Consider the following 13428-nt stretch of genomic DNA (forward strand, 5'->3'; position numbering starts at 1 on the left):
AGGATGCCCAGGGCTGGCTCTTTGCTCTCACGCCGTGTCCCAGGAGCAGCGAGCGGGGAACCAGCTCTGCTCACTCAGTAGAGGGAGAAGAGAGAATGCTGTTGATAAATGGGGAAAACTTCAGAGAGCAAGCTCTCCATTGCACTACTGCTCTGGAGACAGGGGGCTGGGCTGGGTCCACCCCGCCCCGGCCAGCCCGGACCCACAGCCGGGACGAGCGCGGGCCACCGGCGCCACCGCCTGGCTACTGGGGCTGCCCAGGCTCCTAAAACCATCCAGCGCCTCCCTTTGAAGCTCATTTCGCTGGCTCGTGGGGTGTAGGGTGCAAGGCACAGCGTCCTGTGGCTGCGACAGAGGGAAAGGCACGGCTGTGCTGCACGGGGGATAGGGAACACTGCAGGGACCTCGGCACACCAAGTGACACTCAGAGCACGGGTCTGTCCTCCAGAGCCTTTGTGCCTACCTGGGCTGGGCTTCAGCCGACTCTCAGCAAGCTCAGAAATGGCTCCAGTTGTGATGGTCTTCTTCAGCCTGGAGACTCCCGAAGCTGCTGCTGCCCCAGGTTTTGTGAGCGTGTCCTCACTGCTCGCCCGCTTCAGCTGCAACACAGAGGGTGGAACAGGTCAGGACCCTGAACAGTCCCATCAGTTAGTTCAAAATGCAAGATTCCTTGGAAAAAAATTAACATTTCCATAACGTAACCCCATGGGAATATTGCCTTGATAACTGGACTACATAATTTTTGTATTTGCTTTGCATTCCAGGTTTTTGTGAAGTGGGTTAAGACATAAAACACTGTTCCAACGATGAAGAATGAAAATAGGAAAGACTGTTCAAAAATGCAAATAATTAGAAAGCAAGGAGAAAATAGTTTACAGGAGTAGTCTACTGGCAACTGAAAACTTTTTAGGAAGGAATCTCTGGTGACACAAGTCTGCTCTAAGTGCCTACTCAGGAAACTCATGGAACACAAGTACAAGGTTAAGATTCAAGGAGAAACACTGAAATTATCTTGCTTCAGCAAGCAGAAGTTGTAGTTTATCTCAGAACTTTGGTCAGCTGATTTCCCATTTGTGTGCCTCTAGTAACAGCCTCTAATTAATTTCAGGAAAAATACTTGAAGTATTTTAAAACCAAAGCTTTGTAGAGTATCCCTAGAGCAGTAGTTTTTCTATACTTTTGAGTTTGTGGACACCTAAAGTGTTTTCTCAAATGAAAATTCACTTTCTTTGAAGCTGTCCAGTGACACCCGGGGGTCCCTGAACCACAGGCTGAAAACCACTGCTGGGTTAAGAGAAAAGAGAGCACACAACAAGCACTGTTCCTATTTAGTGGTTCCTGAATGTGAAACATTTAAGCGAAATGAAATCTTTCAACTCTAATTCCTTCTCCTTTTCATCTCCTCCTCTGACTCAGAGTCTGTGGTTTCCTGGACCCTGTGAGCCCATAAGTTTCAATAGCTGAAGTGTTGATGTGCTCCAGGATACCAAACAATGAACGTTTTGCCTTCTGGCAGAGGTTTTGTCAGCTCACTCTGAGGAGGAGAATGGAACAACCTGACTTTCTGACCTTTAGAGAATTCTGCAGTCTCTCTGAAGTAATTTCTTCAATGTGTTCTTTCCTATAGCAGCAACTATGGTGTCTTTTCTACTCCCTTTCTTCAAGGAAGCCACTTTGATGATTTTGAATTTGCAGCTGGACGACAATTTGAAGGTATTAGCCGTCATTAGGAAGAAATCTCTCCACAATTAACACTAAATTTAACAAATCAATCGTATCAGATTTCCTGATTAGTCTCCTCAGCAGCATTCCTTCAGAAATGCTGCCTCAACCACACTGCACAACCTGCCTGGAGCACCAGATTGAAATCCCCTATTAATGAGTGCATCTGGGAGTCTACACAGCAAGTTAAATAAATTAATCCTTTCCTTGAAAAACTGTGACAATTAATGAAGATTTAATCAAGAGGAGATCTAAATGTTGTACCCTGCTATGTGCTGTTCACTAAACGTTGTTACTAGGAACGGTTACAACCTTGGTCTGGATTTGGATGACCAGGTTATTTCTGTTTGCTGGCTGCAAGGGTGCAGATGCAGCAGCATTTCTTTCAGGTGTATTAATCCATTTCCTTAAAAACATTACTTGGACAGAAGTTTCTGCTATTTTTAAAATATATCTGTATAGAAAAATAGGATTCATAAAATGCATTTGTTACATTGCAATATCTGCTGTTAATATGTTTTTTACCTTGAAGGGAGAGGCACAGGTTTTTAGGAGTGCTGGAAATTCATTAATAAATCTCTTTGAATTTCTTTACATGTGTAACTATCAGCTGAACTAAGAATTTGCCATTTGTTTTTCTCCATCTTCAAAGTGTAGGCAATTCCCTCCCCCACAGAGTGTACAGAAGCAGTGTCTCCCCCAGTACATGCAAAACACTTTCAGAAATGTGTATTAATCTAACATACAACAAAATTTAGGTCTCTCTACACTTAATACAGTGGATGTAGTAGTCTGAGGACTAAACCAAATCTTTGACCTGCAGCAAGACTGGAATGCTTGAACAGTCTCCATGGATTAGTACCTTGCTGAGCCGGGATTCAAAGGCAAGGGAAGTGGAGGACTTGGATGTCTTCATTCCTGTGGAGGTGGTGGAAAGAGGTTTTACTCTGTCAACCCCATGGCTCCCTTGCTTTGCTATTGTGCTCCAAGGCCTGGCACTACTCTTCATTTTCTTCTCAAGTAACTCTGTCTACAGACTCTTAAAAAAAAAAAAAAAAAAAAAAATTATATGTATTTATACACTCTCACAAAAATATAAGTTGTCTTTATGTGACCTGAAAGGGCAACAGAGATATCTGGCACAAGTTTGAAGGGCTGAAAAGGCTGTGCTAAACTTGATTCCCCCTCTCAGACAAATTAGAACTCAGCCCAGAGAAACCTTCAGAGCAGGCTACAGCCACTTTTATTTTTCTTACCAACAGAACACCACCGAAGGAACATTAACTTTTTTCTTTTTTGGGGACTGTTTAAGTCCAAAAACCTCTCTCAGGCACAGCAGAACACCTGTGAATGCTGAAGCACAATGAAAGAGGAACTGAGAACACTGAAGTCCACAGCAATTTCAAGCAACCTTGGGATAAAAAGAAAATTACTTATTTTACTGTTAGATCCAGCATCTTCAACCAAAATAACACTCACTTTTAGAAAGTCACATGAGAAGCAAGTTTCCTCAGATGGATGGAAAATATATCTTTAACTTATCAGAGTCTTCTAGAGGAGCAGCAGTTGATGTTGCCACAGTGATAAAAAGATGTTTCACAACACCGAGATTCACAAAACCTAGAAAAAAAATATCAACTTCCTTGCAAACAAAGATCCAGATCCACTATTCCTCAGAGATAAGCTTATGCAAGAGAGAAATCCTGCCAGGAATCAGCAAATAGACGTGATTTCCTTTTTTTGGACGTAGCTGAACACATTTCAGCTGCCAGCAGGAACAACTAGCCTGTTTCTCTCAGTAGGCTGACAGCTGCCAATTAAACAACTCCCTTAACTCCTGGAGATTTAAACCCATTTATTTTCACCAGCCATTGCCCAATCCAAACCATGAGCAGAATAAAGGAATTATTTGGATATTTTTTCAAAGTCTCATCAGCCTGCTGGGCTGGGAATGTGAGAGAGGGGAGGTGGCCTGATATCTCCTGTCCTCCTCCACTTCGTATGAGCAACACTTTTCTTCACTTTCCAAAATAGACACAGGATGTAGCTGTGGCTCAGCCTTGTGTAGGCAGAGGGTAAATTGCTCCTTGTCTGTTAAACAGGTAACCAGAATATCCACAGGGATCAGCCCAGTGCCTCAGCAATGTGCTCACAGAGGAAGAGTGAACTTGGACAACATCACTTTGACAGAGACACCGAAGCAATTTATTCCTGGCTGAGTCAGGAGTGGCTCTGGTCACATTTTACATCTCATAAGTTGCTTTGTACCTGATTTCACATTCATAAGTAAGAACATTCACTGAACTCCCAGGACACAGATCTGTCTGGGGCCAAGGTGGATTTGACAGTGACAGCAGCCTCCAGGTGCCACCACGGTCTGTTCAGGGAATGTTTCTGCACAGAGGCAAAGGCGATGTCAAGTGCTCTGCTGCTGTTCTGGAGAGAACAAAGCCAGCGAGTGACATTGCCTCTGTTCGTCCTTGGTGCCTCTTGCAGGGAGGGCTGTTTACTCTCTCCACAGCAGCAACCTAGCAGCTCCTAAATAAAGGAATAAAAAAGTTACTAGTTGTTGCTAAGTATAGTCGTTACTCCATTAAAATTCTTAACGCATCCAGTGAGGAGCCATCCACTGATCTCATTAAGAATCTTTGGTGATGATTATGCTGATCACTGTTTTAAAGCCCTGACAGATATGTAAACTATATTACAAGAGATAATATTATTTAGCATTCCCACAGCTCATGATCCACCTTAGCAAGCTTTGGTGCTTTACAGTATTTAATCCCTTTAACAGGCTTTTGACAATCAATGTATTTATATGGGTGAACAGGCAACTACACATGCAAAGTCTCTTGCTGATTAGATCTCCAAATTATGCAGATTTTGGTTTTTTGCAGATCCAGTGGTTGCACATACATTGCTTTATTATACCCTCCGGTTTTCTTCATAACTGTACCTCATTTTCCTGCCTTAAGCTGTACAGATGCTGTCTTGATATCCAAAGGAATTTAATTTTGAGTCATCCATGACATTTTAAAGTTGCAGTGGAGTGATAGGCTCATTAGAACATGATGTTAGGGGTAAAAGGAAGAGGTACTTTAAAAAAAACAAACCCAAACCACAGCTCAAGAAATCCAGCCAGTAGCCTGAGGCAAACTGGCTTTTTCATGTAAAGAGAGCTGAATTATTCGCCATGCGGATTCAATAACATTTTACTGCACCAAGCAGATGAAACTAAAATTGAGAAGAAATACCTGGATTTATTAGTGTTTATTATTAGTTTTCCATGTATTTATAGGAGAACTGGCATTTGTAAAAGATGGAGTTAAGACTTCTCAGGTATTTGGCTAACCTGAATTTGCCTTGTAGATAAAGATTTCTATCTCTGAAGTGGGATTCCAAGACTTTCCACAAGCCTTATATGGACTTCAAAGGATCAAGCCAGGTTGCACACATCCTAAGCTGCTTTCATTCCTAAGTAGGTGACACATATTTGAGTTATTAGAAGTACTGCTTCAGGAATAGTGCAAAATAAAACTATTTTAAAAAAAGAAAAAAAGAAGAAAAAAGTGAAATAAAAAAGTCCTGCTGTTCTTTGATGAGAGCAGAAAATCCATTCTCAGAGTCAACATCAGCTTTCCCCCTTCCCCAAATGCAATTTATTGCATTACAGTGAAACAAACAAAACAAAAAAAGCTCCATGGAAGTGGTGAGCAGTGGGGACAACAGAAAACTCTGCAGTTCAGCATCATAAAATTGCTCATGGAAGGAGCTCATGGTAGCAGGGAACAAAAACTATTAACTTAGCTATCCCAAATGTCCGCAGCAATCAGGACAGCAAACACTGGCAAGGAGGTTTCTCTAATCCTGGTGTAGAAACAGCACATTTATAAAAAACATCAGATCCAGCTCTTATCTACTTGTCTTAGAAGTAACTCTACTGTATTTTCAGTAAATATCAGCCTTTCCTTCCACAAGGACCCCAGAGAGATTGATTTGATCTCTAGGCTACCCACACAAGGAGACTTGAAAGAGAAGCAGCTTTCCACAAGAGACACAACCAAGCTGTTTTCGCACACACAGTGACACAAATCACTTGTTTTACACCCATTCTGTTTCAGCAGTTTCAGATGAGAGCTGCTTCTGTCCACTCTCATGGGAAAATGACTCCCTTAAGCAATGCCTGGAGCTCTGTGGTTTTATTTTTCATTTTTTCACATCTCACAGGGAATTTTCCTTCAGAAGCAAACAGAATTAGTGCCATCCTGAGATTCAAAGTCTTTCTTTGGCATCAGGCAGAGCAGGGCACTCAGCTGGACAAACTAAATCCCTGTAGCATGCCCTGCTTGGAGCTGTACTCTGAAAACATGAGGAAGCAACCCCATGCTGAAATAAATGAGGACTCAGCAAGATGGAACATCAGAGCAGCAAAATTGGTTCTATTGCCAGGCACTTCCAGACTGCAGGGGTTTGGGGTTGGTTTTTTAAAAACCTTTTACACCCAAAAGTGCTGTCTGAATACACCTCTACCCTGAAACAGGTGCTGCAAATGATAATCAGAAAGTTTACCAAAAATGTAAAGCTGGTCCTGACAGAGCTTTTTCTCTCAGTAATCCTCAGAATTCCCTGCAGGCATCAGCCTTTAAAAATTCAGGCCATGCTATATAGTTCATCCTTTCTTACTGGTATTTTTAAAGGGTATTTGGAATATTTTGATGAGGACTATTTTGGCAGTTGGCAGAAGTTCTGCAGACCATTTTACTTGAAATTTTACTGTTTTATTAAAGGCTGAGAATCCAGACATTTCTTTATTAGTCAGTCCACATGCATTTATTAATAAAAGTCTTTAGAACCAGCCTAGAATGATTCCCATTTTACAGCTAGAAAAACTGGATTAAGAATTTATCCTAACTCACAGGCAGTCAGCATCAGCAGAAACAACACCAGGGCTCCGGGATCTTCAGACTTGGCTGTGGATCAAAGGAGGAATTCACCAGTTCTCTGGAATAAACTTCTAGGATACAAATTCTGCTGACTATTAAAGGCTATTTTATTCTGAATAACTAAAAATAATAGATAGGTTGGTTTGAGTGATGATGAGCAATATTATTTCACACTCAAGAAACCTAGGAGTTATACTGTTAAATAAATAAAAATTATCAGCATATCTGCAGAAATGAAATTACACAGGAAAATCCCTGATGGGGGATGGAAATGATCTGTGCCCCACATACTTTACACGATGTAGGTTTTGGTGCCCCTGTCTGTGTGTCAGGACTAAGCAGGAGACTCAAACTAAAGCAGAGTCATGCAACAAAGATGCTTTGGGAAAAGGAGTGAAATAAAGAATTATGAAAACTCATTACTGAATCTGGGCAGGAATGTGCCAGATGGTAGCTTCATCAGGACTTGGGAATGCCCAGCAGTTCTGAAGAATGAGGCCAAAGTCCCAACTCTGCAGCTTAAGGCTCTCAAAGGACACAAGTGTGACTTTGGTGGGTTAAACTGCACAGTCCCCAGTGCCATTTCCCTGTAATTCAGTTACTTTTCATTACATCCAAAGGTCAGACTATTCCAGAAGCTTTATTACACACACTCACGAATTCAAAGCACTAATTTCTTTCACTTTTTAAAATTTTTTTTTGGTTAAATCTGCATCATGCTTCTACTATTTTCCTTCTAATCAGCTTCTGCTATTTTCAGACAAACTATCAACTGGAATACAGAAATATCTAACAAGTTCAGTAAACTGTAAAGCATTTTCTAGTGGCACGTAGGAAGCTCTATGGCAGGATAGACAGCTGGGCTGAAATAGAATTCTTTTCTGCCTTTCACATCAATTAACTTTAAACAACAATTTTTAGGCTTGACAGATGCTTCCATATGACTCATCTTGATTTCTTAACTGATATTAGGAATCAAACCAGGGAAGCTGATAGTCCAAATACAGGAATTGGTAACTTGGAGATAGATAGCATGAACAAAAATCCATTTGGAAATAAGATCAGGCTAACAAATGAAAACAAACTCCTTACTCTTTTGGTCACCTCTAGCAGCTTTCCTCAGGCATCTGCTCCTTTTCTCTCAGTAGTATTTCTGTGACTATTCATTCTCTCTTTGCTTTAATTTCTATTACCTTGGTTTTGGTGTATTTGAGGCTCTCAGTGCAACCTTCCTCCATCACTCCTCCAAGCAGACACTTGCTGGATTCTTGCTAGTACAAAGCTCATCTTTAATTAGAATTGGATGAAAAAGCCCACAAAAAACCCCCAAGCCAGAACACCCGCTTCCACCCTAACACAACTCAGACAAAAAAACCACCCATTTCCCAAAACCTCATCTCTAAGGCTCCTCTTGCTTTTGCTGCCCAAAAAGAATCCATTATAAACCTGACCCCAGACACTTCACTGTTTCCTCTGGTCTACCTCAGCAGACTCACTTTCCAGTCTCATTTGCAGCTGAATTTTCGCGGTTTGCTGGTAGAGGACCCGGAGACAAGACATCACTTGGAAATTTTCATGTCCAGACAGCAGGGCAGATTCTGCTGGTTTTATTCATGCCTCAAGCAAAGGTGGTTTTAGTGTTACTATTATTTTTCAGCTTTCAAGAGTGAAGAAAAATGTACTACAATAAAACAGCTAGGCAGCTGTAGGATACAAGTGATTTTGCAAGAAGTTAAAAATGCTGTTAAGCTTTAGATACAGAACTACACAGAAATTAAGACACAGACATTCCCAAGGTCATTCATCCAGTCACTCTTTCGTGTTGTAGTTTGCTTTGCATTTTGTTTTAATGATTCTTCTGTAGAACTCCTAAACATCAAAAGAGCACTTCCACTGTGGCATCAGATGAGAATTTTCTTTCCAGGGGATATGGCTCTACCTCTCCTCTATAATCAATTATTGCAGAGTCAGTTCCTTTCCTTCCCCCCATGGTGTCAGATGGAAACAGATAATGGAAACTCCCTTGAACTTCCCACAGACAAAGTTTATCTGTGGTTACAGTGGTTAAGTGATCAGCTCACATTTTTGTGTTAAGGCTTTTCTTGCTTATTTCCTTAGTGTGTTTTCAATAATTCTCTACAATTGGTATTTATTAAGTAGTACATAAATGTACTAAAAGGTTCCAAGGATGTCTAAAGTACATCAGACATGGCCTAGGCAAGGACAGGTCCAGGCAGCCACACGTGACAGCCATCAACTCAGCCTCCAAAACCATCCCAACAAGGCTGCCAGAGGCCAGCTCAGCAACTGCAAAACTCCATGTCTCAACATCATTCAAAATAAAATCCTCTTCCCACAGCAACCATTAGAGTCATTGATGACTTTTCCAGGCGTGGAGAGCACTGCAAAACCTTCTGCCCACCCTCCTCCACAGAAGCTCTCCGTGGAGTTTTGGATTTGTCAGTCTTTCACTCATCGTTAGATCACATGAGAAAAATGCAGAAATCACAACAAAATCCTCATGTGTGCACATGGACAAGGAATTGGTTGGGCTGCATTTCCCTTGTCCTTGTTCCATGCTACTGGCCATTAATGAGGCAGGAAAATACAGATATCTTTACTGTCATCCAGCACAGTGACTGATGCTGGAAAACCGAGCCAAAGCTGTACTTGGAGATGTCTGAGAACATGCTCATCCTGTAGTTTGAATTACACTGTTTGTACACGGATTCTCCATCTCCTCCTCCTTCCTCACATTGATTATCTAACCAGTCACCATCACACAGCTCAGAAGAGAAACTCTGCTACCTCCTTATGACCTCTGATCTTATAAACGTGAGGATAAAGAAACAAAAATCCCAACCCAGCTGTAATTTTCTACCCATTAGCAATGATGTGGCAATTCTGAATCACAAACATCATGTTACTGAAGGATGCACAGGAAGATTCGGGAAGGCTAAAAATGATGCATTGATTCCAAACTCCCTTTTTGAAGTTACAACCATGTTATAATCATGAAGAATTAGGTCACCCTGGCCTTTACCCAATATGACTCTGTCCCAAATAGATGGGTTTAATTCATGTTCAGTATATTGCAGGTGGAGAACAAAAACATTTTAGAGCCATTTCAAGGCAGCTATTGCTCATTAATCCAGGTTCTTTGAACTACTGTCCCAGTGAATACAGCACAAAGCAAGTGACACATACGGTCACTTCATGTTTTGCCAACCCACAAGAAGGAAGAAAAGGAGGCTTCATTTCAGATACAGAAAGAGCTATATAATTGCTGAAGAAATTAAGAATAATTACAAGTGGTTTGCCTGATAATTACCTGTCATTATGTTTTTCTGTAGCATAGAGGGTAGATACAACTACAAGAAGGAAAAGGAATGATGATGTTTTTTGGAAAAGCAGAGATGCACTGCATGTGGATACAGGGTGGTCCTGTCTAGTGCAGAGACTGGCAGCTTCCCTGTCCCCTCAGAGCATGGAGGGATGATACCACAGGCAACACATTCCATGGAATTCCACCTGATTCCATCCTCAGCTTCAGCACAGAGTCATCACACCCCCTCAGCCATGCAATCTTCCTATGCCTTAGTTTTTCCATTTGTAAAAATGGGATAATAATTGCTTGCTAAATAGGATATTTATGAAGATGGACTCATTCGTTTGCCTTGCACAGGAACCCCACAGAAAAGAAAGCAAAAACTAGATAAATCAACATCTGTCACGCAGCACGCAAGCGAGCAGCCTCACAGATTGCCACATGCTGGGATGTTTCCCTGACTCCCGTTTTCCATCCATCACAGTGCAGAGAAATAATTGAGATTTGGAAGCTATCCCTTAAGGAGATATTTATCTCCCATTAAAGTGCAGAATAGCTCACTTGAAGTTAATAAACTGGGAACTTCTGAGCGTTTATGAGTGACAGTGTGAACTTCTGACAGAAAGGGCTCTTTGCAAAGATGAGGCCATAACTCCAAAGCTGCAGGAGAAACCAGAGGACTTCTGCATTTTAAAAATATTCATAACGAACAGGAACAGAACAGATCTAAGCAACAGTGCCAACAGTTTGCAGTTGTGACTTTGGGGGCCACTGATGGACTGAATGACCCACCTTGGTGGGCTACATAATGAAATTAAATTGGTTTAGAACTGCACAAGAAAGGGAAGGGGTAGCACATACCCACGTGCACGTTAGGATGAGGAATTTCTGTGGTAGTTACCTGTCAAATTGTGCAAACAACACTGTTTCAGCAAATCAAGTAACCTCTCTGCTACTGAGGTTACAGGGGCTAAGAACACTTCAATTTAGAATGAAATATGCAAACCAGAAAGGATTAGTAGGGGATATCTAGAACTGTACACAAGAGAAAAGGTAGAGAATCCCTGTTTTCAAACCAGTTCTACCACTAATCCTTTACTGCTACACACACAGGGCTTAATTAACATCTCTACAACTTTGCCATATTACCCACTCCATAAATGCTGGTATTATTACAATTGTTATTATGACCAATCTTCATCCACAATACAACTTTAAAGACAACAGTCGAGGTGCTATAATGAAAGGGTCCTGCTGAGAACCTGACCAGCTCTGTTCTGTGGGGCTGTAAGAGGTACCTGCTCGAGTGCCCCAATGCTTTCCCTGATTCCCACAGACAGGAGCTGCCAAAGCTCTTGGCTTAGCAGCCCATTCCCTTCTGCCCTTCCTTGACTGGACTGTGCACATGCAGTAGCAGAGGAAACTCTGCTTGTGCTCCTGCTTCGTTTCACTGTCGGGGAACAACCGTAAATTGCCAGAGGAGAAAGCAGGAACAGAAACAGCTTCACCCCTTCTGTCACTAAATGTATGTAGCTGAGCAGAAAATACAGTAGCCAGCTCTCACAGGGGGGGGATTTCTTTCTGTGGTTGCAATGGCTTTTAGACCACCCCCAGCCCATTTTCAGCTAACACAGACCTGTTTACACTATGCTTTTTATTAATTCAATTTAGTTTTACATTGAGATACTATGAAAAAAGTGTTGCTGAGCAAAGCAGGTTCATTCGTTTAGTGAATACATTACTGACCCAAGAATCCTTCTAGAGATAACACAGTTCCCACATTAAAAAAAAATAAATAAAATAATAAAATACTTACAGTAAAAGCTTGTTCTCTTTTCTGCGTTAAAAAGAAAAGTGTCTCCCACTAGCTTCTGACAGCATGTGCAAGCCAGACTGAAAATTCAGGGCTTGAGTGCTTCCCTGAGAGGAAAACCACATTGCAGAGAGACACAGAGAGCTGCTTGAGAAATGATTCACACACGGAAGCGAGCTGGCTCCACCGGCGCCTCGGCATTCAGCACACACACAGGCACTCGCTTACTCAGGGGAATGACAAATATTATATTTTCATCAAAGCAAGGAGGATTTATGCAAGAAAGCAATTTGTAGCCTACGTCCAAAACACTGAGATGCTTCAATCCTTAAAGCAGAGGAAGAGCTTCTTTCAGGGTCCCATCATCCCCAAGAGCAGAACTGGACACTGGGCAGAGCAAAAACCCCAGATTGGTCTGGGTGATCCAATCAAGCAAAAACATGCAGCACAGACCATGGAGAAAGGGCAAGGAGGTGGCATAGAAAAAAGGCATTTTCAGAGGAAAACACAGAAGCAGCTTTCAGAAGCTTTTATATTCCACAATAACACATCCCCCAGAGTGCCAGCAATCACAGCCAGGACACCTTATGACATTTCCCTTGCCTCCATCATTGCTTCAACAAAGTGGAAAAGTGGGTGTAGGGAAGGAATATGCACTAAGACAGAAGCTTTTACAAAACACCAGAATCAGTCCTGAGTGACTCGAGCTGCCCAAGAAGGGTCAATCTGTTCTTTATTTAGAAGAGAGCAAATAAAGGACAAGAGTGAACAAATGCTTGAGAATATCCCTCTTTAAGATTTTTGAAAAGAATTTCGTGTTTGAAAACAGGAAGAAAAAGGCCAGAGGTCTTAACAGAGGTAAAGCAAGCAAAGATAGTATCAAGTTGAGGGAGACAGAGGGGATGCAAAGACATGAAATCCAAATTTCAAACAGAAAACGAACATGTTTAAAACAGGGGGTTTTGTCCAATTCTGTCTAGAAAGGGTCTGATCACCTCTGGTGTCTTTGACCAAAGACATTCAGACTGTGACTACAGATCAGGAATTCTCCCTCCCAACAGCAGAAACCTGATATATAAGTCATGTTGATACTACAGGAGAAGTTTCTAGTAGAGAAATAGGGAAGATTTTTAATATTTGAAATGTGTTGCTGGATCTGAATAGTCCAACATTATTGCACCCTCCTTACTCCAGGTGCCAAAGGGGCCTGAAGGAAGCTGATGTTATGCCAAGAGTAAATTTATGTTTCAGTTCAGTGTTGGCACCACTACTGTTATCATAAGAGTAACCAAACCTTAAAAACAGATTGCGTGCAAGCCAAATTGCCTCTGAAGATTATAGATTTGGGATCCAACTTTATGATATTCTTGAGAGTAACAAACTCTTGCCTTATCTTAAAATGCCAGAACAAGACAAAAGAGCACACCATGACTTATTTAGCACATGACAAAGCTCTGTGTTTGGCAGGTCTCAAGCAGACATTATTGAAGTCCCTAAACCTTCAGTCAGGTGCAATTCCAACTTTGCCAGCATCCACAATGTACCAATCCTTCTGTCCAGCCCACTTTGACAGTTTCTTCAATACCCAAGGACAGGCTGTGTGCCCACTGGTAGAACTCACC

At 41.7% G+C, this 13428-nt stretch overlaps 1 protein-coding gene across 5 annotated transcripts in view; it reads right to left on the reverse strand.

The window, feature by feature from the left end:
* Window positions 1-13428, reverse strand: part of SPECC1 (sperm antigen with calponin homology and coiled-coil domains 1) — an 87818-nt gene that overhangs the window by 64945 nt on the left and 9445 nt on the right. The window contains exons 1-4 of one of the 5 annotated variants that reach the window (XM_048324530.1): window positions 11810-12048; window positions 3202-3342; window positions 2585-2761; window positions 464-599 (exon numbers count right to left, since the gene is read on the reverse strand). In XM_048324530.1, the coding sequence (XP_048180487.1) occupies window positions 464-599; window positions 2585-2731 (283 nt within the window). In that variant the 5' untranslated portion in view covers window positions 2732-2761; window positions 3202-3342; window positions 11810-12048. Of the gene's footprint in view, window positions 1-463; window positions 600-2584; window positions 2762-3201; window positions 3343-11809; window positions 12277-13428 lie in introns of those variants that run through there. The other 4 variants (XM_048324535.1, XM_048324536.1, XM_048324531.1 and 1 more) reach the window with 4 other exon arrangements.

The sequence above is a fragment of the Corvus hawaiiensis genome, chromosome 20 (assembly GCF_020740725.1).
Source record: "Corvus hawaiiensis isolate bCorHaw1 chromosome 20, bCorHaw1.pri.cur, whole genome shotgun sequence".
In the NCBI taxonomy this organism is placed as follows: Eukaryota; Metazoa; Chordata; class Aves; order Passeriformes; family Corvidae; genus Corvus; species Corvus hawaiiensis.